This window comes from Mustela erminea, chromosome 12 (genome assembly GCF_009829155.1).
Source record: "Mustela erminea isolate mMusErm1 chromosome 12, mMusErm1.Pri, whole genome shotgun sequence".
Classification (NCBI taxonomy): Eukaryota; Metazoa; Chordata; class Mammalia; order Carnivora; family Mustelidae; genus Mustela; species Mustela erminea.
This window is the reverse complement of record NC_045625.1, coordinates 7,056,795-7,082,626: the sequence shown is the minus strand read 5'-3', so window position 1 is coordinate 7,082,626 and position 25,832 is coordinate 7,056,795. Positions and strand designations below refer to the sequence as shown.

The 25,832-nt window shown below is 58.5% G+C and overlaps 1 protein-coding gene and 1 pseudogene across 9 annotated transcripts; both read left to right on the top strand.

Moving 5' to 3' along the window:
- Positions 1 to 5,719: 5,719 nt before the first annotated feature.
- On the top strand, positions 5,720 to 5,899 carry LOC116571273 (annotated as a pseudogene).
- Positions 5,900 to 7,931: 2,032 nt separating this feature from the next.
- Positions 7,932 to 24,730, top strand: CERCAM (cerebral endothelial cell adhesion molecule). Of its 9 annotated transcripts, none has more exons than XM_032307134.1 (18): positions 7,932 to 8,783; positions 9,413 to 9,592; positions 12,407 to 12,528; positions 13,174 to 13,247; positions 13,504 to 13,644; positions 13,873 to 14,029; positions 14,634 to 14,781; positions 16,158 to 16,268; positions 16,449 to 16,566; positions 17,110 to 17,244; positions 17,351 to 17,555; positions 19,579 to 19,698; positions 20,030 to 20,106; positions 20,208 to 20,314; positions 21,194 to 21,326; positions 22,754 to 22,881; positions 23,077 to 23,280; positions 23,647 to 23,905. In XM_032307134.1, exons 3-18 carry the CDS (start codon positions 12,489 to 12,491, stop codon positions 23,903 to 23,905), a joined length of 2,157 nt encoding a protein of 718 aa, XP_032163025.1. In that variant the 5' UTR covers positions 7,932 to 8,783; positions 9,413 to 9,592; positions 12,407 to 12,488. The 9 variants fall into 9 exon arrangements, with proteins under 9 accessions (XP_032163025.1, XP_032163028.1, XP_032163031.1 ...); XM_032307137.1 differs by having other exon boundaries at positions 7,939 to 8,783; positions 13,530 to 13,644; positions 13,873 to 14,013; XM_032307132.1 differs by lacking the exons at positions 7,932 to 8,783; positions 9,413 to 9,592; positions 12,407 to 12,528 and adding exons at positions 11,069 to 11,161; positions 12,157 to 12,336; positions 24,416 to 24,730.
- Positions 24,731 to 25,832: the final 1,102 nt, after the last annotated feature.

The following is a 25,832-nucleotide window of genomic DNA, read 5'->3' as shown; positions in this document are numbered from 1 at the left end:
TGTAGCCAGTCAGCTGAGGTTCTAGATACAAAGCAGCCCACGTTGCTTGGAGTGGGTACAGTGAAGGAAGCCAGAAGAGACTTCCTGAGGCAGCCTGGCCTCTGTGCTTCAGAAATAGGCCCAAGACTTGAAGCAGGGCAGACAAGTGCCCAGGGACCCGGCTGGGGGCGCGCGAGTCAGGTTGTAGCTCTGGGCACGATATTTCCAACCCTGGAGTCCTGTCCCCGAATGCTGCTATCGATCCCTGTTTCAGGGTGGCCTGGGAGGGACTAAAGAGCCCTGTCCCAGGTCATCGTGCCTCCCCGGGCCAGGCCCTACCGATGCAGAGAGTTCTCTAAGAGCAGAAGAGCGGCCGGGCTCCTTACATGCTGGTAACCGAGTGGGCTGCCTTCATAAATGAATTGCCAACCTGGCATGTCCCCATTCGCAGAAGATAACGAAGCCAGGCCTTCGTCCCCTCCCAGAGGGGACCCTAAGAACCCCTGCATCCTGCATAGCATGTTCTAGTTTATAAAAGATAATGTTCCTGGCTGGCTCCGTGGGTAGAGCATGTGACTCTTGATCGCGGGGTCGTGAGTTCAAACCCGATGTTGGGTGTAGAGTTTTCTTTAAAAGTTCCTCTCCAGGAGATGGTGACAGGACAGGGAAGCTTTCCCAACGAAGGCGACCTCCAACCACCTGGGGTGTCTCATCCCATGACTATGCTCTTGTCTTCATCACCCATACTGCGCTGTAAGCCTCGCCTCACCCGCTGTCTTATTTGCCCACTAGCACGTGTGCCTTTTCCCGGCAGGGATCACCTCCTGTTCATTGCTCTGTCCCTGGCACCTAGAGCAATGCCCGAGTCTTAGAAAGTGCTAAACTTTATTAAATGTCCCAGTAAAGGGATAACTAGATGCATGGATCATCGTAAGCCAGTCAACAACCACTATACGTCAGTACGGGTGCTGGGCTGAACACTTTTTAGGATCCCTACGGCTTTGTGAGAAATGCCCATTTTACAGATCAGAAACCTGAGGCCCAGAGAGAGGAAGCCACCTCCCCCAGATAGAGAGCTACTGAGTGACAGAGCCGAGTTTTAGGCCCGAGTCTATCTAACAACAAAGCCTGCGCTGTTCATCCTGATACCTGGTACTCAGTCGCTCCAGCACCCAGTGAGCTTGGGGCTATTGGAAGAGGACTGGGACATATTGCCTGATTCCATTTATAGAAATATCCAGAACAGGCAAATCTATAGAGACAGAAAGCAGATTAGTAGTTGCCTAGGATGGGAAGCAGGGGGAGTTGGCGGGGAGGGGGAAGGAAGGCTAATGGGCACAGGGATTCTTCTGGGGATGACGTGGATATCCTAAATTGATTGAGCTGATGTTTGCGCAACTCTGTGAACATACTAGAAACCATTAAATTGTACATTTTAAACTTTTTTTTTTTAGGATTTTATTTATTTATTTGACAGAGATCACAAGTAAGCAGAGAGGCAGGCAGAGAGAAGAGGAGGAAGCAGGCTCCCTGCTGAGCAGAGAGACCGATGTGGGACTCGATCCCAGGACCCTGGGATCATGACCTGAGTCAAAGACAGAGGCTTTAACCCACTGAGCCACCCAGGTGCCCCTAAATTGTACATTTTATTTGGGCGATCACATGGTGTATGAATTATACCTCAGGGAAGTTGCTGTTAGAGTGGGGTGGGGGCTCCTGGGTGGCTCCGTTAGTGGAGCTTCCGACTCTTGGTTTCGGCTCAGGTCAAGTTCTCATCAATCCTGAGATCGAGCCCCATGTGAGGCTCCCGCACTCAACAGGGAATCTGCTTGAGATTCTCTCTCCCCCTCCCTCTGTTCCTCCCCCACTTGCACTTGGGCGCACGCGTGCACGCACGCGTACACTCGCTCGCTCTCTCTCTAAAATAAAGACTTGAGTAGAAGGGAGAGGGGTGGGGGACGGGCAAAATGGGTGAAGGGGTGTGGGAGGTATGAGTTTCCAGTTACGTTACGAATGAGTATGTTGTGGGAATGAAAGGCACAGCCGAGGGGACACGGTCTATGATACTATAATAGTGTTGCATGGCGACAGATGGTGGCTGCCCTCGCGGTGGGCACAGCATAACTATGAGACGTGGAATCACCCTGTTGTACACCTGAAACTAATGTCACAACTAAAAAAACATTTTTTATAAAAAAGAGTTAGGGGGGAAGGGCACCTGACTGGCTCATGGTCTGTAGACCATGCAACTCTTGTTCTTGGGGTCGTGAGTTCGAGCCCCACGTTGGGCATAGAGCTGACTTTAAAAAAAGAAATAAAAAAGGAGTTGGGGCTGAAGTGTGTTACTGTCATTTACCGGCTTGCTTGGCAAGTCACTTCCTGTCTCTCAGAGCATCGGTTTCCTAACCAGTAAAACGGGAAAAACAAATGTCTCTTGGGATCTTGGGATTGACGTGAGCATTAAATGAGATAATAGTACACGTCATTATTCCCATTTTGTCGAGGAAACTTAGACCCAGAGGTGGGAAGTGACTTAGCCTGAAAATAGAGCTGGTGGGTGACAGGTGAGGGACTCACGGGGGAGGGGGGACTTGGGGAGGGGCTGGGGCTGGCGCTGCTGCTTTCAACCTTACGTAGAGACAGGCTCCCCGTGTGTGGACCTGCCCATCCCACCATTCCCTTCCATTCTGCACCTTCTCTGGGGCTCTGAGTCTCCCCACTGTCCAAGCCCAGAGCACACCAAGGTAGTGAGGTTCCCCCCAGAATACGGGACGCCCTCTCCCCAGCCCCCACCCTGCTCCCGTCCTGGGGCCGTGATGCTGTCTTGCTTTTGCTTGTAATAAAGAAAATATCTCAGCTACCCTTCCACAGTTGCTTGGCAACCCCAAAGGGGGGTTGGGGGGAGCCTAGGGGAGGAGGGAAGGGGGAGGACTCTGGAGCCAATCTGGAGACAAAGAGTAGGATTTCGGTGACATGGAGCCAGTTCTTAGTGCTAACCTGGCCTGGCCGGGGAGGCGGGTGGGGAGGGGGCTTCCTCCCACCCCAGCGGCTCACACCAATAAATATGCATTAGGGAAGTGGGCAGAGTTTTTCCCACAGACCTGAAAGGCCACAGCTGACCTTTCTACCCTCTTTATGTACCAACGTGACAGTCAGAGAGAGCAAAGAGCAGGACCCCCTGAGATGCCTCCCCCGTGGCCTTCTGACTTGGGGAAACTTTTCACCCTCCTCTTTCCCCTGGCCTCAGACCAGGTCACAGCCTCACCCAGGCCCCTGTGCCAAGGATTTCAGGAGGGAGTCCTCAGGAGCGCCCAGCCTCAGGGGCGGCCTCAGGCCCTTTCTGTGCCTTGGGACAGAGGGCCAGGCATGAGGCCCTGCAAAGGCGCTTCCTGCCTCCTGGGTCAGTCTCTGCCTGTGGCTCCCCATACTGTGCTCCTCCCCACCCCACCTCTCCTGGGGCCTCCTCCCTGAGCATCCCGTTTTTTCTGGTTCTCTGCCAGTCCCTTCTGTGGCGCTCTGTTCCCCTTCTCTTTCCCAGCATCCCTTCTCTCTTTCCCTCTTCTCCTTTGGGGTGGGCCCTTTCTTCCCCAGCCCCCCTACTTCTGCAGTGCCCTCTCCGAAAACGAAAACTATGAAGTCCTGGGAGATGCCATTTCCCTGAAGTGAAGATGGCATTTTGGGGGGGGGGGTGCATTTTGCAAAGGAGGGAGTGTGGAGGTGGTGATCTCTCCCTGGTGCCCTGGCTTGCTGGCCGCTGGCCGGGGGGTGGAGAAAGTCTGCTCTGAATGGAGTCAGTGTAGAGAGAGGAAAAGCAAACACCTCAGCCTGGGCCATGCTGGCCCCGTTTCGGAGTAGGGGGGCTGTGATGGGGCAGGGGCCTGGGCTCATCTCAGTCCCCCTGGATCAGCCCTCTCCTGGTTCCTGAGGGCCCTGGCTTCCTGGACCCCTGGCCCACAGCATCCACAAAGGAGTGGGTTTAGGGGCTGCAGACAAGCCCTCTAGGACACAGGAGACGCCTCCCCACAATCTTTCCCTGCCCCACTGCCCCACCCCCCAGCCAGTGCCCTTCCTGCCAGGCAGATGCCAGGAAAATCTGTGCCTGGGAAGGATGGTCTGGCACCTGAGGGCCTGCTTGCCCAGCCCTCCCAGCAGCGAGAACTGGGGGGTAAGTCACCTTGTGCCAGAGATGGTCCCAGCAGTGCCATCTGTGTCCCGGCCCGAGGGGACCTCAAGATGCTCTGCCCAGGTGAGTTCTCCTCTGGCCCCACAGCCAGACAGTGAGGGAGGGGGAGGCTGGGACCACCCCCTCAACCCCCAAGAATCTGAGACATTTTCTGCTGGGCTGTCTCACCCTCCATCCGGGAGGCTTGTGTCGCTGGGACTTGGGCGAGGGAGCTGCAGGGAAGGGTGGCTTGAGAAGCTGGTGGTGAGGTCTGAGGTTGAGGGGAGAGAGCAGGGGCTGGAGTCTACTCCTGGGCTCCAAGCCAATTTTCTGATTAGACTTGTGGAATCAGAGAGGCTCCTGTGATGGTCTCCCTTGAACACTTTGGATTCTAAAAGACTCTTGGAATGAGCTCAGAGAGGGGCAGCAACTCATCCTGGGTGACACAGCAAGTTGGCAAAGCTGAGCCTCAGACCCACCAGGCTTCCCTACCAGGCTGAGGGCAGTACTGTTGGCTCAGTGGACACCACGCTTGGCCACCTCTCCTTCACTTTCCACATAGAGTTTGGGCCCTCTGCATTTAAGGGGTGGAGAGGGGCAGACTCCGAACAGGACCTCCCAGGGCCCCCTTCCCTTTCGGTCCTCTCCCAGGGTGGGGCACCTTGCCCAGGGCTGGGCAACCTGTGCCATAATCTTCTCTGAATGCCCCCTGGGAAGCCAGGGTTGGCCTCTGCCTGACAGGTGCCAGAGAACAGGGCCCCCCTTGCTCTGGGTGTCCGACCATCAGACCCTCCTCCTGTAATCAAAACACAGCCATTTCCTGGAAAGGAGGGTCAACAGCAGAACGCATGCTACCAAGCCCTAGCAGTGCCCGCCTTGAGGCGTCCTGGCCATTGGACTTGGCTACGCGGATCTTGCTGAATAGAAACAGGCATCCCTCGCTGTGTCTGGTGCCATTCAAAGACCTGTGTAGCTCGCTGAATAGCTAGCACGCTCCTACAGGGTGAGTCCAGCTTTACAGGTGGGGAAACTGAGGCACAGAGTGTTGCAGGAAGTTGACCACCATGGACCTACTACCAGGAAAAATCAGAGCTGGGATTGGAACCCATAGCCTGGCTCCAGAGCCAGGAGCCCGTAGATGTTCCCACCTGCTTCTAATTCCTAGGAGGTCTCCACTAGAGGTCATTTCAACCAATCCCCTGCATCTGGGTGTCGGCCCAGGCCAACCTCTGTTCACAGACAAGAATCAATCTTGTTTTTTAAAAGCACCTGCTCCAAGGGTGGAATTCCCCCTGGGGGTAATCAGACATTCATTTATTCATAGCCTTCTGGCCCGGAGGAGAGGCCCTCCCACCCAGAACTCCCCAGGGTCCAGCTGCCTCGCAGTCTCTCTTCTTGCTGCAGTGTAATCAGAAGTGAGCCAGCCCTGTCCTGTGTCTTGGCCCCACAGACTCCAAGCTGTGTGGCCCTGGACAAGTGACTCAACTTCTCTGAGCCTCAGTTACCAAATGTCCGCTGGTGTTGACGATGTGCCTGCTTTGTGAGGTTGCTGAGAAGGACGTGATCCAAGGGGAGGACAAGACTGTCTTTTCAGGGATCATTTCTATAGTTTGTTACTGGAGAAGTTCCTCAGATACTGTGAGGAAGATGCAGCATTCCCTCCCGAGTGGAAGCCAGCTCTGTGATGGCCTTTTGTCACCCATAATTGTCCTTCTCTTCCTTTGGGAGAGCGAGAGGGAGAGGGTGGCATGGAGTGGTCTCTGTCATTAAAAAAAAAAAAAAAAAAGGATGAAAGCCAGAAGGGGGTCAGTGATCATATAGTGCCTGGCATCTGTGAAGTGCCCAGAACTGAAGGGGTCAATACTTCTCCCTGTCACCATGTTGCCATCATCATCATCAACGTCATGGAAATCCCTCTCCTTGCAAGATCAGAACCTCATGCTTTGGGCCTTCTAGTGTATAGCCTCCTTATTACAGATAGGGAAACTGAGGCCCAGAGTGGGGAAACACTGGCCCAGGGTCACGTGTCAAATTGGTGGCAGAGCAGGAAGCAGCGCTCAGCCCCCGCCCCGCTGCCCCCAAGTCCCCCGTGAGATCCCCATCCCTTCTCCTTGGCTCCCTCCCCGCTCAGGTCCTCATCCGGGGAGCTCAGGGTCGGGGAGCCCTGGCACCCAGTCCCGCCCAGGCAGAGCCAGGGAGAGAAGAGGTGGCGGTGCCTGGAGGTGTAGGCGCAGAAGCCCGGCGGCGTTCTCAGCCCCGGCTCTTTGTCTGTGGCTTTGTGATGGTAAGTGCCGCTCCTAAATCAGTTCTGTGACACCGTTATTGTTGCCCAGCGCGCAAAAAGTCTAAACTTTTCCCCTGAGGTCAAGAATGTGGCCGGTCCCCAAGCCGCCAGGAGCAGGGGCCTGGGTGGCTGGGGGTGGGGCTGGGGCCTCACCCCGAGCCGGGGCGAGATGTGGAGGGGAGGGGGTCAGCGGGAACAAAACGCTTTGAAATGCCTCCTCTCCATCACTGCCAACATTGTCCGCTGCCCGCGGGGGGCCTGGCACCGCCTCGCCGGGGCTCCGGCCCCCAGCCCTGGCCAGGCCCGGCCCGGCATCTGAAAATGGACAGAAGGTTATTGTCCCTCTTCGCAGTCCTTTGTCTGCCCCAGTTCCAGATGTCTAGGCTGGGACCAGGGAGCTGACCCATGGTGGGCAGGGGGGAGAGGACAAAGGGGGAGAGCATGGGTCACTGCATCCTGAGGGGTCGTTCCCAGACCCCGAGATCCCACCCAGCCGAGGCCCAGTCACCTTCTGGGCTGTCTCAGCCCTGGCATTGTCCCTGTTCCCTTGTTCCTCTTCCCCCTCCCACCAGACCAGGTTCCTGGCTCAGGAGGGAAGGCCACGGGGTGCAGGAGTTAAGAGCGGGCTGCCTTGGGATCCCCACCGCTCTACCCCAGTCATTGCGATCCTGGGCAAACCGCAGTCCTCTTGCAGCCTGCTGTCCGCGTGGAGGTTCCACTGCCAGGGTTCATTGATTCACAAGTGGCGACAGAACCCTCCTGCGTGCCAGCTCCGCCCTGAGCATGGGGGGACACGGGGCCGGGTGGGCCACTCAGACCCTTCCAGACTGCGGTTATTAGTCCTAACAGAAAAGGGGTGATATCCGCTCCCCTCTTTGCCGGGTCCTGGGCCAACCACCTCACCTGTATTATCTTATCCTTTTCACAACAAAGTCCAGGAACACAATATTTTCCAGCTTTGGATGCTGAGGCTGGGGTGTCAAGTCACTCGCCCAAAGCTGGGCTGCTGGAAGCAGCAAAGCTGGGATTCTAGCCCAGGCTGACCCGTGGCCATGGACAGGAATGATCTGCTAATAAGCACTTGGAAGGTACTGAGCACGGAGCCTGGCCTGGCTCCAGGAGCTGGTGCTGTGAACTCCACCAGTTACCCCATTTCACAGACCCGGGAAAAGGAAGTGGGGGTGGGGGGCAAGGAGCTTGGGGTGGGCAGAGGACTGAACTAGCACCACCACCAAGGGCTCCAGCTTGGGGAACCACCAGGGCAGCCCAGTTTATAACCCCAGCTCTGGGCGGGCTTGGGCAAGCCACTTAGACTCGCCACATCTCCCCTTCCTTATCTGTAAGATGAAAATCTTCCCTGCTTCACAGAACTTTGTGAAAATTAAATCAGTGAATATGGTTAAAGCACTCAGCACAGTGCCTGGCTCGCAGTAGGCAGTTCATGATAGCTTCTATTATTATTATTATTATTATTATTATTATTACTGTTACTATTTTATTGTTCTGAACGGGGCTCCCATTTGTCCCTTTGAAACTTCCTCTCACCTGGGGTCACCTGAGGACAAGGCTCTGTGGAAGGGAGGGGGTGTCAGGTGAACAGCTTTGGGGTGGCGGGGAGAGAGAGGCTTGGTCTTCTTGGGGTCTCTGGAAGTCTGTCCCCAGGCTGCTCCCCAGGGCAGGGCAGTGGAGAAGGGAGCTGGGCCCAGAGGAGTTAACAGTTTGCAGGCCCCGGGCCCAGCCGCCCTGCCACGCCGCAGCTACAGCCTGGGCAAGGATCTGAGCTGAGAAGCCAGGCCTGCTCCCTGATGGGCAAAACAGCTGGCTGCCCGCGGAAAACAGCTGGCCTTGCCCCAGCTTCCTGAGGACGGAGGCAGAACCTCAGAGGAGGATAGCTCCTCATCTGGGGTCCTGGGAGACAAGGGCATGGGCAAAAGGAAGAGAGGAGGTGGTCCGCTGGGGTGGGTGTAGGCGTTGGGTGGGACCCCTGGAGATGAGCGGGTGTGGGCAGATCCCTGGAGCAGAGGCCAGCTTATGGGAGGTCTCAGCGGGATGTGCAGAGTGACTCCAGCTGGGCAAGGGGTCTCAGTCTCCCCTCAAAGAGGAGAGATGAGGGGCAGGGGAGCCGAGGGGAGGTCAAGCCTGCACTCGGCCGGCCCTGGGTCCTCATGGAACGGGGCTTGGAACCTGAGCTAGGAGGGAACCCAGGCGGGTCTCCTGGACTCCTAACCACCGAGCTGCACCCAGGACAGGAGCAAGGCATGGGCTCCTCCTCTGGGCAGGATGCTCGGCTCCCTTGACCGCAAAGCAGGACAGGGGCCCAGAGAGCCCCCAACCCAGGAGACGTGAAGCTGGCAGCTGGTAAGAGCTCCGTCCACGCATTCTCTTCACTGTGGGCCCCTGTTCCTTGCCTGCTTGGCTGCCAGGCTGTGAGGACCCCTAAACTCGGGACCCTGTGTGGGCCCCCAGATACCTCCTGGCTGCCATCACGCACAGGCAGAGAAGCAGCACCCCCACACGAGGTGGGGCAGGATAGGCCGTCGGGGGTAAACAGGTATAGCCAGAGACCCCAAGCCCCACAGGCCAGACACCCCTAATTTCTTTCTGACCAAGGGGGCTTCTCTAGCCCAACTTCCTAACCTCCAGGAAGAGGGGGTCAGCCCCTACCTTGGGTGCACCCCCTCCCAGATGAAAGCCTCCCCACAAAGCCTTTGCCAGTGGGCAGGCCTTGGAGCAGAGGCTCCCAGCGAGGGGAGAAGGCGCAGGGGAGGGGGACAATTCTTTCAGGGTGTCTAGTGCCCAAAGCCAGACGAAAGCCTGAGGTGCTGGCGCCACCCCCTGGCTCTAGCCAGAACCACAAGGGCTGAAGGATGGCAGCGAAGATGCCGTTTTGGGTGGGCTGGGGGTGACCCAGAGCCTAGTAAGATGATGGTTCAGGGGTGGTCCGGACCTGTTCGGCCAGATGGGCCCAAACCATCATTTTTTTCCAGGCATATAATCCACATGACCTGGAGAATGAGGCCAGAGTCCCCAGAGAACAGCAGCTTCAAACCTCAGCCTGCATCACAATCGCCCAGAAGCCTTGTTGGTTTAACCTCCCCTCCTGCAGCGCGTCCGGTTCCCTGGGTATGAAGTGGGGCCTAGGAATTCGCATTTCTAACTATTTCCAGGTGAGGCTGATGCTGGCTGGGTCCGCGGACCGTGCTCTGACAACCCTGCTTCTGCATTTCTGTGAACTTGGCTCAATATTACCTCTGTAGAGTATTGCCTATTCTTATATTTTGAGGGAAAAAATGAGAGGAAATGGCCGCACAGATGCATGATCAGTCCACCAAATAAATATAAAGACTATATATTTATTTGGCAGAGAGCAAGAGAGCACAAACGGGGAGCTGCAGGCAGATGCAAGGCTCTATTCCAGGACCCCAGGATCATGACCCAAGCGGGATGCGGACACTTACCCGACGGAGCCCCCGAACGCCCCTCTACCATATTTCTAGTGAGAGCCCACTCTATGTCCGGCTGGCCCTGCTCTAGGGCTGAGCATAAAATGGTAAAATCAGGGTCCCTGCCTCAGAATTCACAGCAAGGTAGATCTGGCATGTGATCCCCCCCCTCTCCCGGGAGTCCAGAAGGTGGCTCAGAATAAGGTCCAGAAAGACCTCAAGTCACGTTCCACCAGCTTCTTCTCTGGTCTTCCCGATTCAGTAACTAGCCCACCAGCAGGCCAGCTGCAAACCCCATTGCCCTGATTTCCCACATGCAGTCCCAGGAGGCTGGGGGCTCTGCCCACCATCATCTCTCCCTGAATGTGGATTGCCTGCCTCCATCCTGGCCTTCATCTCCCCCCTCTGTGTGGCAGCCAGAGCAATCTTTTTTTTTTTTTTTAAGACTTTATTTATTTTTTTGACACAGAAAGAGAGAGAGCGCGCAAGCGAGCAGCAAGGGGGAGTGGCAGGCAGAGGGAGAGGGAGGAGCAGGCTCCCCGCTGAGTAGGGAGCCTGATGGATACAGGGCTCCATCCCAGGACCCTGGGATCATGACCTGAGCCAAAGGCAGATGCTTAACCGAGTGAGCCACTCAGGCACCCCCAGAGCAATCTTTTTAAGACAAATCCCATCACTTCTCTGCTAACTGCCCACCCACGGTGCCTTCCTGTTGCACTTAAAAAAAAAAAAAAAATCCGGGGGCCCCTGGGTGGCTCAGTGGGTTGAAGCCTCTGCCTTCAGCTCAGGTCATGATTGCTCTCTGCTCAGAGGGGAGCCTGCTTCCTCCTCTCTCTCTGCCTGCCTCTCTGCCTACTTGTGATCTCTGTCTGTCAATTAAAAAAAAAAAAATCCAAAATCCTTCTGCAGTTTCAAGGCCCTAGGGGATCCTCACCTCTTCCCACTCTCCGCTTACTCACTGGGCTCCAGCCACCGGCTTCCGTGCTTGTTCCCCTGGCAGGACCTCGGCCAGACCTGTTCCGTCCCTGTGGAACACACTTCCCCCAGAACTGCCCCCGGCTGGCTCTCCTTGCTCCCTGAAATAGCTCCACTGACTTTGCTGCTCAATGTTGCCTCCCACCCCGAGCTGCTCCCTGTTCCTAACTGGTTCGATGTCACTCGCAGCACTTCCCTTTCTTGGAAACTCTCTCTTAACGGTTTGCTTGCTTGCTTCCTGTCTGTCCCCTCACCCGAATGTGAGCCCCCTAGAAGCAGAGGTTGTCCTCCTTGTGCACCTTCTACCTGCACAAGGCAGTGAGTACATGCTCAATAAATTCTTGTGGAATGAATGGGATAATGTAGGATATATAACGTCAGGGTATGGGCACCGACATGGCATGCAAAAGGCTTTCCAGAAGAACCAAGTTTAGGCGGACACGAGAGGGCCTGTAGGAGTTGGCCAGAAAGACCAGTTCAGGCAGATGGAAGCAAAAAAAGGGGGGGGGGCACCTTGGTGGCTCAGTGCGTTAAGCCTCTGCCTTTAGCTCAGGTCATGATCTCAGGGTCCTGAGATGGAGTCCTGCATTGGGCTTTCTGCTCAGCAGGGAGACTGTTTCCCCCTCCCTCTCTGCCTACTTGTGATCTCTGTCTGTCAAATAATAAAATCTTAAAAAAACAAAAAGGATGTGGGACGGTCCTAAAGCATGGAATGTTCAGGAAACTGTACCTTGTCCAGACTGGCTTGAGCCGGAGATTAGAGGGGAAGGGAGAGGTAGGGGAGGGAAGAGGAGTTGGAGAAGGCCCATGTGGGGCCTCCGTGCTCCCAGTGGGCAGTCCCTATAGGGTGGAAACCACAGGATTTAGAAAGGGTGGCTGCAGGTAGAACAATTTCCAGGGAAAACGCTTGCGGGGCAGGTCTCTGGGAGATCCCGTAGGCCCCATGAGTGGTGCTGGTGCCCTGAGTCAGGCAGGAAGGAAAGAGCTGACCATGTGGGGCAGGAGATCCTGAGAAGGCGGGTGAGGTGATGGAATGGGCGTGTCTGTCATCAGGAACACCCGGCTCTCCAGCTTGAGGGACAGGGAGGCTGAGGTGCCGTTCTCTAGACTGAGGAGGCCACGGTTGGCGGGGAGCACGTTTGGGGGGGAAAGTTGGGGTTCTGTCTGAACAGGTGGAATCTTGGGGTGCCTGGCTGGCTCAGCTGGTAGAGCATGGGACTCTAGATCTCAGGGTTGTGAGGTTGAGCCCTGCACTGGGTGTAGAGTTGACTTAAAAAACAAAAACAAAGTGGAGACACACGTGGGTTTTCTAGAAAGACAGAGTGTCCCATGCGGTCAGCTGCTGAAACGAACCCTCTTGGATGAGGAGGCAATGTCCGTTGAGGGGAGTGACCAGCAGGACCCTGGTCTTGGCAGAGCAGTTCGGCCAGAGCAGCCGCGACGGGAGACGAGGAAGAGAGACCCGGAGCAAAGCACAGATCCCGGTGCCAGAGTTTCGGAGGGAGAGAGAGAGAAGGCTGTGGCTGGGGGCCAGCAGGCAGCTTGGCATTTTCCTCTTTTAAGCTGGGAGAGATTTAAGTCCTTTGGAATGTCACAAGAAGCACCCAGAAGAGACGGAGGCTGAGGATCCCAGAAGGGCAAGGGGATGGCATTTGGAGCTTCGGGACCTTTCCATCATGAGGAGGGTGAGGAGGGGGTGTGTCTTCCCTTATACCAGGCAGTGAGAGCTGAGGCAGGCTTGGGGGCAGGGAATGGAGATTTGGAGGCTGGGAATGAGCGCTCTCACGTGAGGGCTTCTCTTTTCTCCGAAAAGTGGCAGAGATCCTCGCTGGAGTGTGGGTTTCAGGAGCTGTGAGGTCCCGCAGAGGAGGCGGGGCAGGAGCACATGGAAACTGGCCGGTTGGGTTGGGCCGGGCCAGAGTCCAGCTGAGAGTGGAAATCCTGGGTCTATAGTAGCCACACTGTGCCAAAAAGCAAGATGGTTACAGGGTTTTCCCAGGCAGGGATGATGGAGGAACCCACAGGCAAGGGAGTCAGTGACAGGATGGGTCACTGGATGGACTGCGGAAGGAGGAAGGGGACAGTGGGAGGCATCAGTGCACTCAGAGAAGGAGGAGAAAGAGGATTTGAGGCCAAAGAAGAATTTGGGAGCCCCTGTGACCAATAGGTTGGTCTGAGGCTCTGGGACGACTCCAGGACAGGTCAGGTGGGGCAAACACAGCTTGGCTTCAGAAATGGAATTCCCATTCTGGGGCTGGGTGTGCCTTCCGACCAGAGGCCACCATGCAAGGGAGGGACTCTTCCATGAGGCCTCAGACCTTTCATTGCAGGGCCACTGGCCGCCAAAGCTTTGACTGGGACCTGCTGTAAGTTTGGGAGACACGCTGTAGACCAGGACTCCCAGGTTCGATGCCCCTACAAGGCTGCCTGGTAACCAGGCAAGTTCATCCCTTGCTGGTTCCCCACCCTTCCCCTACCAGCAAAGATAGGGTGCACAGGCTTAGCCCTCTTCCCTGACCCTGGGAAGAGCCTGAACGGAGACCCAAAGATGATCTAGAAAAGTAGACCCCGCCCCCCCCCGCCCCAACCCCTCCACGCAGCCCATGGGTTGGGGGTGAATGGAATGGGAGCCTGGCTTCTTCTCCAGTCCTGTCTTCTAGCCCCAGCAACTCTTTCCCGGCGTCAGGCTCCATGCAGAGAGAAGCTTCGAGTGCATTCATTCTTTCCCAGCATCACTGCAAACCCATCCACAGATGAGGACCAGAGGCTCAGGGAAAGTGGCCAGTCTGCGATCACAGCAGGTACTGAGCTGGAGTCTGCCACTGGAGCCTTCAGGCCTCTCCCTTTCTGCCCTCTCCGAGGGGAAGCTGGAGCCCCCTCCCCATCTCAGCAGGGGCCTCGTGACCGCGACTCTGCCGCAAGGGAGGCTACACCTCCTGCTTTGAGTAGGGCGGGTCACGGTGCAGCCTCTAGGATGCCCCCTGGACCTACTACACTCAGCCTGAGCGTGGGCTTTGATCTCTTAAAAGGCGGGAGCAGCGCCGGCGCTGACCGCGGAGGAGAGGAGGACTACACGCGGAGGACGGCGGCCTCTGGACCAATCTGGATGGCGCGCCGAGGTCCTGGAGGACCCCCACCTGCCTCCCCCGCCGTGGGGTGTCACCGCGCAGGTCTGCGAAGTTCCGCGTGAGTCCGCCAGAGGGCGCCTAGGGGGCGGAGGCGGGGAGGGAGCCCGGAGCCCGGCTAGGGCCGCGGCAGGTCGGTCCCGCCCCGCGGGGCTGCCGCTCAGGTCCGGGGGACGGGTGGGTGGCCGGGGAATCCGGACTCAGGGGCGTCGGACGCTCACTACAGCCGGATTCCGGGGGCTGAACGCACCGGGCTTCGGAGTGGAGCGTTCTCGGGCGCCAGGGCGGCTCGGACGCCGTCCCCCCGGACCCTCCCCTGTGTCCCCCTTCACCCCCCCACCCCCGGCGCCCAGCCGGGATGGGGCTGCCCCTGGGTCGCGCGTGGGGCGGGTCTCCGAGCCCTGGCCCCCGCCGCCCCTGGCCCAGGAGAGGACACTTGAGAATCAGCGAGTAGCGGGTGGGAGGGAGAGCCCCGTCTTGGGGGGTACGCTCCCTCCCCCTCCTCGGGTTGCCTCGGCCCCTCCCTGGCCCCAGGCCCCGCCCCACCCCGGCCGCCCCGCCCACTCCCCTCCGCCGGGCCCGAGCCCCGGGGGCAGCCGCCGCCGGAGCGCCCGCCATGCCCGTCGCGCCCGCCGCCCCGCTGGTCCAGCTGCTGCTCCCGCTAGGGCTGTGGTCCCAGGCTGCGGGCGTCGTGGAGCCGCCGCTGCCCGCCGTGGTCCTTACCATCCTGGCCCGCAATGCCGAGCACTCACTGCCCCACTACCTGGGCGCGCTGGAGCGGCTGGACTACCCCCGGGCCAGGCTGGCCCTCTGGTGAGAGAGACCGGGCACTGGCACCCTCTGGGCATGTACCCCCCCCGTTCCCGCCCCACAGATAGCCTCCACCCCACCCCCATGACCCCGTCTGCGTGGTCCAGACACCACCCAGACAGGCCCCTCCCCTGGCAGACAGGCCCCGCCCGGTCCTGAGCCCCTGGACCAGAACCCTTATCCCCTGAGCCCTGCAGACTGACCTCTGAGGCTTAGGTTGACGCCGGAACACTCACTCCAACCCCTACTCCTCTGGGGACCTCCTCTGGCTTTAAGTTGTGTCCTCTTGCCCCAGCCTCAGAGCCCAAACTCAAGCCCCCGTGCGCCCTGTGGTTGGCTTGACCTGGAGCAGAGCAGGCAGGAAGGGCTGGTGTGCCTGGGTCCCCACGTGGCAGAGATCAGCAGAACTGGGGGTTCCTGGGGAGCAGGTGAGGGTGCTGTCTGGCTCCGTGCTCCTATGCAGGGGGCCATCAGACCTGCTCCTCCTTCCCGGGGCTGTTCCAGCCTCTCTGGGGAGGGTCTGGGTCCTTCCACCTAGTCCCCCCCCACCCCCCAGAGCCCCTTCCCTAGAGTCTCTTCCGCAGGCGTCCCCGCAGGGCTCCCTGGAATCAGAGGCCCCAGTCTGTGAAAGCCAAAGCAGGGAGGAGTCCCAAGCTGAGGTCGGGGATAGACTGGAGGACTGACCAGCTACCCCCCCCACCCCCAGCACATCCAAGTTGCACGGGTGGAGGCCGGGCCTGGGGAGGCTGCCCACAATTACCACAGTTTGGGAGTTAGTTCCCACCCCTACAGGACTTGACACGTAGTTAGTCTTCAGTTCTGGGGAATTGGCTTAAAGGGGCAGTATCCCCTAAAACTTGGGATCTTGGCTAAGCTCTCTGCACCCCCCCTCTGTCTTGGGAGCCCCTTCTGCAGAGGAGAGGTTATGTTCTGCGGCCGCGGAGTGCAGGCCCACCAGCACTTCTCAGGGTTGTTCGCAGGAAGGATTGGTCCTTATTACAATTTTTGGTGGAGGGAAGCAGCAGGTCTTCTGTCCGATCCTAACTCAGAGAAGGGGAGGGACGCTCTCCCAGCCCAGCTGCTTTGTCTTCCAAACGCGTTTGTGTTCTGGTGTCTCAGCCCGTGAGCCAGGCAGGACAGCGGTATCCCTTCCAGAGGGAGAGAGAGAAGCCTCTAGATGGACGGGACTCGCCTGAGGTCACACAGTGGGTCACCGACCTGTGCCCTGGACCTGGGGGCTTGCCTTACTCTGTAGCACACTTCCTTCCCCCGCAGCTCCCAAGCCTTGGCAGCATTGGTGCTCCAGGGGTCAAGGCTGCCTGGGGGTTTGGCCCTTCTATGGCGGTGCCCCCTCACCCTTCTTCCTCCCGTGTCCCCAGGTGTGCCACGGACCACAACACGGACAACAGCACGCAGATGCTGCAGGAGTGGCTGGCCGCTGTGGGGGACGACTATGCTGCTGTGGTCTGGAGGCCCGAGGGGGACCCCAGGTGGTGATGGGGGAAGGGTTCTTGGGAAGAGGGCGGCAACCACAACCCAGAGAGGAAAAGAGACAGCCAGACAGCCAGACAGCCACAAGCCACCGCCTCCAGGCCAGGGCTCTCTCTACTGCCCTGCCACACAGGGGACCGCGTGCACCTGGCAAATTTCTCATCTCTTCACCCTCTCAGGTCCTACCCAGACGAAGAGGGTCCCAAGCACTGGACCAAAGAAAGGCACCAGTTTCTGATGGAATTGAAACAGGAAGCCCTGACCTTTGCCAGGGACTGGGGGGCTGACTACATCTTGGTAAGAAAGCCTGGCTAGATGGGTTTCCCACAGGTGGCAATATCTGTCCCTGACAGAAGTCTCGGTGTGACTTACCCACCTGTGGGCTGGACCCTTCTGCTAGCAACCTGGATTGGAGCCCAGCTTGGATCCCTGTGCTTGAGGGCAGATTGGCTACGAAGCCAATCCCTGAGATAGACTGCAGGGTGTATACTGAGCCTAGGTTCCTGGGCTAGAGCCCGGAGTATAAACTGAGTTTGGTTCCCCAGCTGAGAACTCAGCATAGGTCTTTGGCTCTACTCCCAAAGTCAGATCTAGAATAAAAGCTCCTTGACCAGCAGCTCAGGCTGAATCTCTGGCCCCGATCCTAGAGCCAGTGCTGCAGACCAGATCCTTGGTGCAGAAACAGACCTACTGGTTTACAGGTTAGAACTCACTGACAGGACGCCACTGGATCCTGGGAGACGTGCAGGGGTCTCTGGCAATCTGGAGGGATCCCACTCAGTGACTCCTTGGGGGTACTGCCCAGGCAAGGCTGGGGTATGTGACAAGCCCTCCGAAAAGTTTGCAGATACAGACAACATTCTGACCAACAACCAGACGCTGAGGCTTCTGATAGAGCAGGGGCTGCCCGTCGTGGCCCCGATGCTGGACTCCCAGACCTACTACTCCAATTTCTGGTGCGGGATCACGCCCCAGGTAAGGCTGGGGATGGAGGCCTCGGGGGTCTATGGGCCATGGCAGGGGGCACAGTGTTCTGGGGATGGAAGGGTTCTGTCATGGTGAGAGCAACCCCTTTCCCCAGGGCTATTACCGTCGCACGGCTGACTACTTCCCCACCAAGAACCGCCAGCGCCGGGGCTGCTTCCAGGTCCCTATGGTCCATTCTACCTTCCTGGTGTCCTTGCGGGCTGAGGGGGCAGCCCAGCTCGCCTTCTACCCTCCTCATCCCAACTACACCTGGCCCTTCGACGATATCATTGTCTTCGCCTATGCCTGCCAGGCCGCTGGTAAGGACAGCTCTCTGTGAGGACCCCTGGAGGCCTCTAGGGCTTTGCACATGCTGTTCCCTCTGTTTTGCATGCCCTTCCCCGGTCTCCAATCTCCAGTCCATCCTGTTAAACTCCTGTTTGTCTGGGTCATAGCCTTTCTTGAGCCTGCCCCCCTGGGAGGTTAGATGTCCTTCTGGTTCCCCACCATGGCACTTTCACATATTCCTTCATTAGGCAAATATTTATGGAGCACCCACCATGTGCCAGGCACTGGGGAGACAGTGGTGAGTAAAGTCAGGCAGTCACTGAACTTCCGGTCCAGTCTGTCCAAGGATCACACCAACCAATGTCCGATCATAGCCATGATGGGAAGGAACGCTTCTTAATTCTACATGCTCAGGGAGCTTAGGCCAGAGTAGGTCTGGTCAGGGAAGGCTTCCGGAAGTATGTGAACTTTGAGGCTGAGATCTGAAGTATGGGAAAGCATTAAGTGCCAGAAAGAACATTTTGGGCAACAGGACAGCAGGTGCAAAGGCCCTGTGGTAGCAGGCAATGTAAGAAGGCAGGTTACAGGTGCACTGTAAGTGAGAGGAAGCATGGCAGAGGCTGAGGCAGGGAAGGTAGGCAGAGCCAGCTTATGTGGCCCTGACTGGCAAGCATCTGGTCTTTATTTTTATTTATTTATTAAAGATTTTATTTATTTATTTGACAGAGAGAGAGAGATCACAAATAGGCAGAGAGGCAGGCAGAGAGAGAGGGGGAAGCAGGCACCCTGCCGAGCAGAGAGCCCGATGCAGGGCTTGATCCCAGGACCCTGAGATCATGACCTGAACCGAAAGCAGAGGCCCAACCCTCTGAGCCACCCAGGCATCCCAAGCATCTGGTCTTTAGCCTGAGAACACTCATCAGAGGAGTGTTTGATTGGCTTTGCACACTGAAAAAAAACCACCCAGGTGTTGGTGTTATTTCTAAGGTGAAAAGTACCGCAGAGTGTTTGGGCTGGGTGGGGATAGATCCAGTCCTGTGGAAGAGCCAGAGATGAGTGAGCCAGAGGCACGCAGTGTTGGGAAAAGGATCTGGAGAGGACTGCACAGGCCAATTCAGGGAGAAGGAGAAGTGATGCTGGAACCCAGGGGCGCTGCCTCTGAGTAAGCAGTGGGCCCACGTGGCCAGGGGGTGTGTCGTCATTGGCTTTTTCATGCAAGAGGTGTTGGTGGCGTTGGCTGCAGGTGTGTGAGGCAAAAAAAAAAAAAAAAAAAACCACGAAAAAAACAACATACCAAGCGCAAAAGGCGAGGGAAGGGGAAACAAACCCATGGAGAATCCATGAGGAGAAGCAAGGCGTTGCCGTGTTTTTGTCATTGCTACCACTGCGGCCGGTGACAGCCACTGTTAACTGGTCAGCGGTTTGCAGGGGCTTTTGTCCCCATCATTCAGGCTTCCAGCACTCAGCCACAGAGTCCCCGCACTGGTCCAGGCTCTGGGTGCCGCGCTGGGCTTGGGGTTGACTTTTAAGCAGATTCTGTGCGCCTGCCGCTCAAGAGTTCGCGGTTTTTAGGAGATAAAGAGAAAGAAGTAATTACAGTAAAGGCAGCAAATACTGAAGAAATAGAAAAGGCCACTCTGGTTGGCGGGTGGAGGGCAGCGTGGAGAGGCATGAGAGGGTGTGGGGTCGCTCCTGGGGTCTGGGCATGAGAGGATGGGGCTGGATCCAGGCCGGGCGGCAGGGTCGGGGGGTGGGGCCTTGAGCCGCTAGGGGCAATGGCCTGGCCCGCGGACTGTGGTCAGATGGGAGTTTGCTTGCTCCTCCCTCCCCATGACCCCCAGGGGCAGGGCTCTGTCCTGCTCACGCCCATCCCCCCACACCCAGCTGGTGCTCTAGACCTGTCTGTTGAATGTGTAAGCCGTCTTAGCCAGAAGGGTGCCTTAGACATTGTTTGAGTTAAGCCCTTTCTCCCTGGAACCCCACAGCAGGGGACGCCTGCCTTGGATCCCAAGAGCCCTGCCCCCGCCCTAGCCCTCACTTGGCCTCTCTCCACAGGGGTCACGGTCCACGTGTGCAATGAGCACCGTTACGGGTACATGAACGTGCCCGTGAAGTCCCACCAGGGGCTGGAGGACGAGAAGGTCAACTTCATCCACCTAATCCTGGAAGCGCTGGGTGAGGGCAGGGAGCCGAGATGCTGGCCTGCGGCCACGCTGGCCTCCCACCCCCTTGGGCCCCTTCTCCAGGGCTCCAGACCTGACTGGGCCATGGGCTTGGGGTCCTGGCCTCACCTCTAACTTAGTCCCTGCCTCTGGGCAAGTCCTTCTCCTTGCTAAGCCTCGGTGTCCCCGTCTATGACAGAGGCAGGTGGATCCTGTGATTTCTGAGGGCCCTTCCTCCTGGGTGTTCCGAGGGGGCAGGGGTAAACGGGGGGTCACGGGGACTGCAGGGTCACTGTTGACAAGAGCCAGTAGGGATTCATGATGGGGGGCACTTTCCTCTGCAGTGGACGGGCCCCCCATGCGGGCCTCAGGGCATGTGTCCCGGCCCCCAAAGAGACCTAGCAAGATGGGGTTTGATGAGGTAAGTTCCCTCCGCCCACAGAGCTGGGGTCAAGAAGTGGGTGGGCTCTCCCCTCCTGCTGCACCCACCCCTCCCGCACCCACCTTCCCTGCCTCCTCCAGGTGTTTGTCATCAGCCTGGCCCGCCGGCCCGACCGCCGAGAGCGCATGCTAAGCTCGCTCTGGGAGATGGAGATTTCTGGGCGGGTGGTGGAAGCTGTGGACGGCCGGTGAGGCTCCCCGGGGGGCGGGGTCCTGGGCAGCTGGGGGAGCAGCGTGGTCCCCCGGAGCTCCCTGGGGATGGGGAGAACAGACAAATGAGCGGAATGAGCTGGCTGTCCAGGAGGTGCTCAAACAGGGTCAGAGTGAGGATTCTGCCTGAGAGAGTCCCGGGACAGAGGAAACAGGGCCAGCCACCCACCCCTCCTCCCCCTGGCCTGCTGGAGGGAGAGAGCATGGCTTAAGGCCTGGAATCTGGAGCCCCGAGGCTTCCATTCCGGCTCTGCCACTTACCAGCTGGGTTGGGTGACCTCCGGCAAGTCACCGGCCCCTCCCAGCCCCGCTGTGTGAATGGCACATAATTGTGCCTTCCTCGTAGGACTTGTAAGGGCTCGGTGAGGATTTAGCCAGGGCCTGGCACATGGAAGTATTGCAAAGGTTACATGTCTTTATTATTTTCAGGCTTAGTCTTCTCTGTCATGGACTGAGGGTCCTAACGGGTGGGGGAGGGGGGGGGAGGCCAGTCCCCAGGGAACTGGGGCTCACACGGCTGCACTCCCCCGCGGTGTCGGCCCCTTGTGTCCCCGCCCTTGCGACGGCAGGATGTCCATCCTCTCCTCGGCCCTGTCCCCCATGTTCATCCTGGGGAGCGTGTTCCTCAGGCTGCTGCCCGTCTCCCCGTCTTCTGTTCCCGCCCTCGAGAGTCACCCCGACCTTGGGTGGCTCTGGTTTCCCGGGTTGTCACCAATGTCTTCAGGCCACACGAAGCAGTAATAAGGCCGAGACCTTTAAATTAAACTCCAGTGTGACGGCCCCCGATGGGCACAGGCCAGGCGCCCCTGGCAGGCCCCGTCAGGCACGCCTCACCCCATGATTCCCGTCTCCCTCAGGACACTCAACAGCAGTATCATGAGGAACCTCGGCGTGGACCTGCTGCCCGGCTACCAGGACCCCTACTCGGGCCGCACCCTGACCAAGGGCGAGGTGGGCTGCTTCCTCAGCCACTACTCCATCTGGGAGGAGGTGAGGACGCTGTCCCCGCAGGGAGAGCCGTGGCGGGGCACCCTGTTCACGGCTGTGTGCTCCGCACCCCGGGGCACCAATGGGTGAATGGATAAACCAAGGAAGACCTGGTCAGGCCCTTTAAACCTTCTGTGTGTTCAGCCCTGTGCTGTGTCTGTTCTGTAGTCTCTACGGAGCGCGTCCTGTGGGCCAGGAGAGCTGAGAATACGGAGGGGAACAAGGAAGAGGTCCTCTCTCCCTTTCGGGGGCTCAGGGACCAGAGCGGGGCACGGAAACCAGGGAAGAACCAACTTTGCCGTGGAAGGGAGATGTACAGACTGTCCTGGAGTGTGGATTGGCCAGAATTCCTGGCCTGGTGTGGGGTCGGGGTGGGCCTCACCATTGAGGGTCAGTGAGAAGAGCCTTCTGGGCAGAGGAAAGCAGGGGGGCAAAGGCCCTGGGGCAGACAGGAGCTGTGTGTCCGGGGATGGGAAGAAGAAAGGGCTCAGGCTTGGCCTGGAAGCCTCAGCTCAGGGCTGGGGGTGGGTGAACACTGGTGAGAGGTCACTGCCTGGCCACTGCAGGAGGGAGCAGGGGACTGGCCCTCAAGGGGCACGTGTCCCCTCTAGGAGGCGGCACCCAGATCCGCTCCTTATTTTTACTTTCCACTGTAGCCAAAATAGGAGCACGTGAGCTTATATTTGTTTATCGTCTATTGTTCCTTTTTGTTGTTATGGTTAAGATTTTATTTATTAATTTGACAGAAGGAGAGAGCACAGGCAGGCAGAGCAGCAGGCAGGGGGAGTGGGAGAGGGAGAAGCCGGCTCCCCATGGGGCAGTGTGCCCAGTGCAGGGCTCAATCCCAGGGCCCCAGGATCACGACCAGAGCCAAAGGCAGATGCTTAACAACTGAGCCACCCAGGCGCCCATCTTCTGCTGTCCCTGAACAGATTGAAGCATGACTTCCATTTCATCATTTACTGAGCTGATTTCATGTTCTTTTCACATTTCCAGAAGTTACAAAAATACTTTTTCTTAGGGATCGTGAGGGCTTAGGTCTTCCTCCTACCCCCAGCCAGCCCAGCTTCCTTTAGGACAGCTCAGGAGGCCATGTGAGGAGCTGGGCCTGGAGTTTCCCTACTACAGCGCAGGGACATCATGTGTCCTGCCTCCTGAGGGTCCCCGGGATCTAGCAGCACTCAGTGAACACAGAAAGGTTATGATTGCCGTCATGAGTCTGCTTGGAGAGCTAGACTCGGGCCCTGGAGGACTTCAGTCCCCGGGCGGTGGGAGCCCCAACAGGTTTTGGAGCAGCTGAGGAACGTGGCCAGGTCTGAGCCTTTGCCATATAACAGAGGCCAGGGAAAGTCTATCAGTGTCAGGCGGGGGAGGGGGACATCTAAAGAGCCACCCCCGTGTTGTGTGTCGCCCCCCCCCCATTATCGCAGGTGGCGGCCAGGGGTCTGGCCCAGGTACTGGTGTTTGAGGACGACGTGCGTTTTGAGAGCAACTTCCGGGGGCGACTAGAGCGGCTGATGGAGGAGGTGGAGGCTGAGAAGCTGCCGTGGGACCTCATGTAGGCAGCCTGCACCTGCGGGAGGGGGGTGGGGGGTCTGGGGGGCGAGGAGCGGCCTCTGGGGCTCTGCCTTCTGCTGGGAGCCTGCTCAGTCCTCCCCACTGAGCCTGGCCCGTGGGATGTGGTTGGGGAAGGGGTTCTTGGACACCCTGGGGACCTACAGTGATTCCTGGTTCCCCTCGGGGCCACCCGCAGCTACCTAGGTCGGAAGCAGGTGAACCCCGAGGAGGAGACCGCTGTGGAGAGGCTGCCGCATCTGGTGGTGGCGGGGTACTCCTACTGGACCCTGGCCTATGTCTTGAGCCTGGCGGGAGCTCGCAAGCTGCTGGCCTCCCAGCCCCTGCGCCGAATGCTGCCTGTGGACGAGTTCCTGCCCATCATGTTTGACCGGCACCCCAAGTGAGTCTCCGACGGGGGCCGGGCAGGGTCAGCTCATCCTGGGAACCCACCACGGCCAGGGCAGCCAGGGAGACTGAGGCTGGGTCACTTCTTTGAGGTCACCGAGGAGGAGCCTGGCCCGGCCCTGGAGTCAGAGCAACCTAGGTGTAAATTCTGGGCTGCCTGTGTGGTTCTTAGTCAAGCCCCGTCCCTGTTGTGAGCCTCAGTTTCCCCATCTGGAAAATGGGGAGACTAGAAACCCTACTTCTTGAGTTTGTTGTGCAGTCTTGAGGGCGAGGTCTGTGAGGAGTCCGGCTCCGGGCAGGCGTGCGGCGTGGCTGGCGGGGCCCACCTCAGCCCACCTGAGCCTCCCACCCCGCCCCACAGCGAGCAGTACAAGGCGCACTTCTGGCCGCGGGACCTGCGCGCCTTCTCTGCCCGGCCGTTGCTTGCTGCCCCCACGCACTACGCAGGGGACGCCGAGTGGCTCAGCGACACGGAGACGTCCTCGGCCTGGGACGATGACAGCGGCCGCACCGTCAGCTGGAGGGGCTCTCACAAGACCCTGCGTGACCCCCGCCTGGACCTGGCTGGCAGCAGCGGGCACAGCCTCCCCACGCCACCCCACCCCCGGGATGAGCTCTAGGTGAGTGTGGGGCCGGGAAGAAGACCCCAGCCCCGTGTGCCTCGGTGCGCTCTCCCCTTCTGGGCTGTCTCTGGGTCTCTGTTTCCCCTTCTCAGCCTGCCTTCTCTCCTCCCGCTCTCTGGCTGTGCTCTGCCAGTCTCTGTGGCTCCCTGCATTTCTCTACCTCATGCTCTCTCTCTTTCTCTCCGCTTCTGTCTCTCTCGGACCTTCTCTGTGTCTTCTTTCTTTCTTTTTTAAGATTTTTTTTTTTTTTTTTTTTTTTTTTACTTATCTGAGAGAGAGAGAGAGATGAGCAGAGGGAAAGGGAGAAGCAGGCTCCCTGCCGAGCAGAGACACCCCCCAGCCCCGCAATGTGGGACTCCATCCCAGGACCCTGAGATCATGAGCTGAGCTGAAGGCACCCGTTTCACCGACCCGAGCCGCACAGGCCCCCTGTGTCTTCTTCTGTCTCTGCCTCTGGATATCAGGCTCTAGTTTACTTCTCTCCTCTTGTCTCTTCCATCCCACCAGGGCCAGGCAGTGACTCCAGAGGACCACCCAGGAGCAGGCTGCCGCTGGCCGGGGACCAGAGTTGGAAATAGCTTCAGGAGTCGCCACCAGGAGCCGCAGACCCCACAGAGACCCGACTGTCACCTTAGGCATGGCCACTTTGTCTTCTGGCTCTCTCTTGCATTGGGAGAAACCACTCCAAGATGGGCCCCTTCTCTGAAGGTCATGGAGAGAGAAGGCAGGGCTCACAGGCCCTCTCACCCTGCCTGGTCCGACTCAGCGCCCGGGGTGAAGGGAAGGAGGGAGCTCCCCAGCCTTCAGTTTCAAGCTGGACAGATGCCGGGGGCCCTGCCCTCTCCGTGGACCCAACTGCTGGGGCTCCGCCGCCACCTTCTACCTCCACCCCAGCCCCCTCCCCACTCGACACCTGGGTCTCACTTGCCAGGGCTCAGCCTCTCCCCTGGCCACTGGGAAGTGCAGGGAGGTGGGAAGAGAGCCCTTGCAGGCCTGGCACCCAGCACAGAGTAGGCCCTCAATAAAAGCCAGCTGGTGTTTGCACTTTATATTTTTAACTCCTGGACCAGCCTCTTTGTGTGTCGTGGGGTCTGGGAGGGAAGGGCTCCGGATCCATGGATGGGCTGTTGGAGCCACACAGAGGGGAGGGCAGCCTGGGAGGAGTCAGGCCGACCTGGGATCACCATCTCCTTGCTAGGTGATCTTGGATGGGATGCCATCCCTCCCTGGGTCCTAGTGTGCTCGGTGAAGGGGACATGGAAGAGAAGCACGGCAGGGACTGGGTGGGTATAAAATAGCCAGACCCGGAGCCCAGCCCACAGTGAATACTCACGCACTGGGGCAGTCCTGGGCATCACCAGCCCCACCTTGCTGGGCAGGGTGGGCTCAGACCCGGGGCTGCGGAGCCTCCTTCCCTTTGACTCTTTGCTTTGTGCAGGGGCTGCCCTGCCCTGGAGAGGGATGGGGAGGATGGATCCAAGGCTCCCCTCTGGCCCTAACCCGTGTGGCCACCAGAGGGCGAAAGAAAGCAGAACATGGACCTTTGCGGACCAGGGCGCCCTCTGCTGGTGGGGGTCCCACAAGGGAAGGAAGCCCCGGGGCATCTGGAATCCACCTGTCGTGCTGCTGCGGGGCTACGTACAACAGCTCCAGGTTCTCCCCCTCTCTTGCTTGGGAGCTGCTGACTTTCTTCCCTCTGCATCCTCCCTCCACAGGGCCCAGCACCTGTCTCCAATGCCTGCACTCCGGCAGCTGGAGGGGGTAGAGAGGTGTCTTCTTGCCTTGGCCTCTACCAGCACAAGTCTGTGGCGTGTCTAGGTTTCCTTCTGCAGAGGAGCCTCCCCCCATGGCAGTCCCCTGACTTTGTTGTACAAGCACCAGGGTCCTGGCAGAGTCAGGCAGGCACTCCTTGCTTCTGTCCTGG